Source organism: Eretmochelys imbricata, chromosome 1 (genome assembly GCF_965152235.1).
Source record: "Eretmochelys imbricata isolate rEreImb1 chromosome 1, rEreImb1.hap1, whole genome shotgun sequence".
Lineage (NCBI taxonomy): Eukaryota > Metazoa > Chordata > Testudines > Cheloniidae > Eretmochelys > Eretmochelys imbricata.
Window position 1 is genome coordinate 144,452,327 of NC_135572.1, and position 6,000 is coordinate 144,458,326.

General features: G+C 35.0%; 1 protein-coding gene across 4 annotated transcripts in view; it reads left to right on the forward strand.

The window, feature by feature from the left end:
• Positions 1 to 5,016, forward strand: part of ZFX (zinc finger protein X-linked) — a 28,932-nt gene extending 23,916 nt beyond the window's left edge. For all 4 annotated transcript variants that reach the window (XM_077816921.1, XM_077816938.1, XM_077816929.1 and 1 more), the window contains one exon: positions 1,178 to 5,016. In XM_077816921.1, the coding sequence (XP_077673047.1) occupies positions 1,178 to 2,364 (1,187 nt within the window). In that variant the 3' untranslated portion in view covers positions 2,365 to 5,016. The remainder of the gene's footprint in view (positions 1 to 1,177) is intronic.
• The last annotated feature ends 984 nt before the right edge of the window (positions 5,017 to 6,000 follow it).

Consider the following 6,000-nt stretch of genomic DNA (forward strand, 5'->3'; position numbering starts at 1 on the left):
AAGTAGCAGACCAGGCGAATTAATGGTTGAAATAATCTTTCCTTTTGCACCACCAATTACCCTGTTAATCCTCCCTTATTTGGGGAAAAATGTGCTTCACAGAGTTCCCAAAAGGTAATCAAATGCAGGCTAATTTGGACAGAGCTGAGGGAATGAGTTCCAAAGCTGAGGAGCCCTTACATAAAATGTTGTCCCATCGACCCACTCTCATTCATACCAAGAGGAGTCCAGCTTGAACATCTCTCCTACTTGTAACCATGACATATGGCATGAGGAGGGAGGTAGTCTCTCAGATATGTAGGTTTTAGCCCTGTTTAGTGCAGGTCATGTGGCACCAATGTAATATGCTCACAGTGCGATGTTCCGCTTAACAAGTGAGCTGATGAGATTTGTACCAACTGCAGTCTGAGGGTGGTGTTATGTGTAAACCTATGTAGATTTCATTATAATAGTATAATCTTGAGAAGAAAGACATGGATGACACATGTAAGTTGTGCTTCCGAAAGAAATGATTGCTAACTCCTTGCCATTTGTATATGGAAAAAAATCTATCCTGTCCACTGCTGCTATCTGATCTCACAGCAAACAGAATGTACAGTATATTACAGAAATTATATTGTGTAGGAGTGTTTGTGGTATGAATGGACTTTATTCATGTTGATAAAAAGTATAACTTTGAAATCTGGAATGTTATGGGGATCATAAATAGTTTGCTGTGTGAGATTGTGTCATTGGTTCATAGTTGTCCTTTAACATAAATTTTCCATTTTTGATTAAAACGTATCAATTCTGATTAAAAGACAATTTTGAGAGAATGTTGAAGGATCTGTAATCACTGACATGTTAACTTATTCCTTATTGAGTTTCTACAAATTTCTTTCATGTAGTCTGTGTGACATTGATTCATTGGTTGTAAAGATACCCTTCTCTCTGTATGTTTCATACTTGACAGCAGTGCCAAATGCTGAAGTTTTGAGTCTGCACTTGTTAGTGTTGGGAGATTCTGATTATCAGTGCTATAGAATTAGTGCAGAATAGTGGTTAAAGTGAACTTAATAATATTAATGGCAGTAACTAATTTGGATTTATTTAACAGTACGTAATTATTGTTACGTAATTAAATGATTTGAAGTAGAATGTTTGATGGTCAATTTTATGATACTTTGTTTATTTTCAGCAATAATCATTGGCCCTGATGGTCATCCTTTGACTGTCTACCCTTGCATGATTTGCGGAAAGAAGTTTAAATCCAGAGGTTTCTTGAAAAGGCACATGAAAAACCATCCAGAGCACCTTCTTACGAAGAAGAAATACAGATGCACGGACTGTGATTACACTACCAATAAAAAAATAAGTTTACATAACCACCTGGAGAGTCACAAGCTGACTAACAAAACAGAAAAGCTTATTGAATGTGATGAGTGTGGGAAAAGCTTCTCTCATGCAGGAGCTTTATTCACTCACAAGATGGTGCATAGGGACAAAGGAGCCAACAAAATGCATAAGTGCAAATTCTGTGATTATGAGACAGCAGAACAAGGGTTACTGAGTCGTCATCTTCTGGCTGTCCACAGCAAGAACTTTCCTCATATTTGTGTAGAGTGTGGCAAGGGATTTCGTCATCCATCAGAGCTCAAGAAGCACATGCGAATCCATACTGGTGAAAAGCCATATGAGTGCCAGTATTGTGATTATAGGTCTGCTGACTCTTCTAATTTGAAAACTCATGTAAAGACTAAACATAGTAAGGAAATGCCATTCAAGTGTGATATTTGTTTTCAGACTTTTTCAGATACCAAAGAACTGCAGCAGCATATACTTATACATCAAGAAAGCAAAACACATCAGTGTTTGCATTGTGACCACAAGAGCTCAAACTCAAGTGATTTGAAGCGGCATATAATTTCAGTACACACAAAGGATTACCCTCACAAGTGTGATATGTGTGATAAAGGCTTTCATAGGCCCTCAGAACTGAAAAAACATGTGGCAGCCCACAAGGGTAAAAAATTGCACCAGTGCAGACATTGTGACTTTAAGATTGCGGATCCGTTTATTCTAAGTCGCCACATTCTCTCAGTTCACACAAAGGATCTTCCATTCAGGTGTAAGAGATGTAGAAAGGGGTTTAGGCAACAAAATGAGCTAAAAAAACACATGAAAACACACAGTGGCAGGAAAGTTTATCAATGTGAGTACTGTGAGTATAGCACTACAGATGCCTCAGGCTTCAAACGGCATGTTATTTCTATTCATACAAAAGACTACCCTCACCGTTGTGAATACTGCAAGAAAGGTTTCCGAAGGCCTTCAGAGAAAAACCAGCACATTATGCGGCATCATAAAGATATTGGGCTGCCTTAAAGTCTCTTTTACAGACTTATGGCTTGGAGTTGTAAAGGATATTGCTTTTCAGGCAGTCAGCTTATTTTAAAGCCAATCACCTGCGATCACAAAAAAATAAAAAAATAAAAAATACTGTGCATTTGATTTATTGCTGTATACAAATAGGATTATTGCTTCTAGTTGACTTTTATACATTTTGTTCAATAGCGTGTTCTAAATTCTATTCAGTTTGTTTAATAAATGAGGAAAAGATGGCAACAATAAAGTTGCATTTAATAAAGTAAACCCTGTCTCATACTGAATTTTTCAACCGTAATAGCTTATTTAAACATTTATCTTACTGACTTTGTTGGTACTCACATTGTCCATGTTAATGCAGTTTTGTTGTGAATTTTAAAAATATTTTAAATTTTCTCTTGCTAAAATTGTCAGTCATGTACAAAATAACATGGAGAATTTTAATGTCAAGAATAATGTTATTACGGCCAACCTATTTGTCTTATTTAGTGTATACATAACTTGTGGCAAATTAAACTTTACATTTGAACAGTTATATTTAATATTACTGAACAAAAAATACATTTTGCATTTTTATTCAGGTTTCCTTTACAAAGGATCTCATTCCTCCCTTTATAAAAAGTAAAAATTATGGTTGGGGGCATTTTTTCAATACTTACACTTTTTGGAGTAGGAATTTATTCATAAGTATTATGTTTATTCTCTGTGCTTCTTTGTCTTTGAATGGTTATGTATCACAAAAGAGTTTTGGTTTTCTCAACTTCCTGCTGACTACCATTGGAAACATAAAATATAGCTCTTCCACTTACCTGGATAGGCTGCAACTTCTTGTGTACACAGTTAAGTGTACCCCAATTGAATATGATTTTATGTATAACAACATAAAACAGCAGTATTTGGGTTAAATCACATTTTTGCTGGGAATTATTTTAGTTTTATTCTAAAGTCCAACAGTTGTCTCAGACAGTTTTGCAAATGTATTATTTAGAGAGAGAACTGCAAGTAGGAAATAGTAGGAGCAGAGGATTTTTAAGGAACAGAGATCCAATTTTCATGCAGATATCCGTAATAAAAAATAAATTGACAGAGGCAGAACTGTTTCTAAATAGAACATTTTTCATGAACCATCAGCAGCTGTGCTAAGCTGTTATTTATTAAATAATTAGTATCCAGAATTAACCTAGTTTTTCTAGTCTATGAACAAATGGAAGAGCATTACAATTGTATGTAATCTTACCACCTGAAGTCTATTACTAAGATAAAGCTGCAATGCAATATTGGTTACTAATTGCTGTGTAAATGTGTAAGATACAAAGTCATGTATCTTGAGACGACAAAAGGTAAAACAAAACTGAATTGCTTGAATACAAGTCATGTATTAGGGACTGATCCTGGAGTCCTTATTCAAGTAATCAACCCACTGAAGTAAGAGGTTGATTGAGTAAGGATTGTAGGATGTGGCCCCAAATGACTATAGGATTAGACAGATTCTGCAAGCATTAATCCCACCAAGTAGCACTGATAATAGTTCCATTATATTTAATAGGTCTACTCACTGGGAGCAAGGGATGCAGAAGCTGGCTCTCAGTCCTTAATCAGACCCATAGTGAATGAGTTTTCCTCTTTCAGATGCTTATGTCCTAAATCTTTACTATTTTCTTTTCTTATTGCGAACTGCAGCTATCTCTCAGCCAGTGAATATGTTTTATTGTAAGTGTAAACACTTGAGTTTAACTTGGACTTGTCTTTTCAGGCAAGGCTAATGCTTTCTAATGCTGTTTTTCCCCACACTTTTTTGTGATGTCTGATTAATAGTGCCAGACATACTGATCCAGTCCTACACTGGCTAATGTTGCTAATAATAAAGAGATCCTGATCATTTCACGTGTAACTGGTGAGCAGACTCCTGTGCCTGACTTCAGTGGGAATCTGTGGTCACAGCAGTCTGCCTGCAAGCTGTATGTATATTACAGGATCAGGTCCATAGTGTGTGAAAACTTGGTGCACGTTTTCCATTGAAATCTTGCAAAATGTCTTTGTTCAGATTGATTTTTCTGTGTAAGTGTTTTGCAAGTGGAAAGCTGAAAACTATAAATTCCACATAAATTCCCACCATATTATTGAGAAGTTCTAGCCATTTTGAACTATATATTTTTTAAATAAGCTGAAAGACAAAGAACACAAACACTTTTACACACTTTATTTCTCTTATGTAGTCTGGAATCATACACACTTTTTTTAAAGCACAATACTGAAACTTTTTTTTTAAAAGAGTAATTAAAGGTTTGGTCAAGTGGATTTTGTAAAATGTATTGTCTGTATAAAGAGAAGATGAAATTGTAGTTATTGTTAATGTACTGACATTAGTTACAACTAGTTTTAATTCTTAAATAATTTGATTAGCATATGCTATAAAATGGATGTTTCAGTTAAATGTTTTTAAAAGGTACTGATTTTTACAAGGACACAATATAAATTATTGTTCTGTAGAAATGCCCTGTTACATATTGTATGTCCCTCCCTCTGTACACTTTGTAAAAAAGAAAAAGAAAAAACAAAATACATAGAATCATATAGGGATGTGTGACATTATTGTAATTGTGTACTTGATAATAACGTGAAAAAATAAAAATCAGAATATTTTCTTGTTAACGAACGTTTAGTTTACTTGGTTCCAGTACTAAGTTATTACTTAATGATACACACTTTAAAAAAAAAAATCTAATAATTTAGCATAAATGTTTATTTTTATCCCCCCATTTGTCAACTTGTGTACAGTACTGGATACAAAGTGTTTAAACGGTTTACATTTGTGAAGCAAATAGAATGATTGATGATCCTTCATTCTTGGGCATTTGATCATTTCTTATGCTTAGGTTACAGGTACTTTGAAACCCTAAGAGGGCAGGTCCTCTGAGTTCACTTAACTTCTATTTCCATTTAGTTAAAATGATTAATTTCTATAAAATTGTTTGTTTTTAAAATGTCAGTCTCCTCCAATGAAGTGATTGAGTACTAAGTGAAGTTCTACTACAATATCCAGACAATGGATAATTTTTATTTTGTTATTTTCCAGAAGGATCAGCATATGCAGCTATCATAATTAAACTAAATGGACCACACACAAACAACATCTAGATTACAGAGAAGGTAAGAAACACTTATCCCCTGGGGGACTAGAGAGAACATGTTTAATAATCAAAATGCCAAACACTTCAAACTAGTACCCTTTAACAGGACTCTTACTCATGGATGACTTTGTGTATGGATGGAGATCTAATCAATTGTCCTGGCAATCGCAGGAAGAAAAACCAAGACACCAAGAATATGGTTTAACTAGGCTGCAACCAGACATGACAAACAGGTGGGTGTAGTCACTCCAATCCTGAAGGGATGGGATTCTAATTTACCAGGAGAACCTCAACAATATGTGGTCTTCTACATCATGAACTGGTTTTCTTTTCCAAGGTAAACTTCCTGTGAAGAAAGAATGGCCTGAGACAAACAGGTTTCTGCACTATGCTAGTCTGTAGCTTTGACTAGACCAATCCTAGCTTCCTTACACTCTGGTAGTAGTATAATTCACTGTGGTCTTTTGATACTCAAGTTAAGATCCACAAACAAGACGTAGGCATT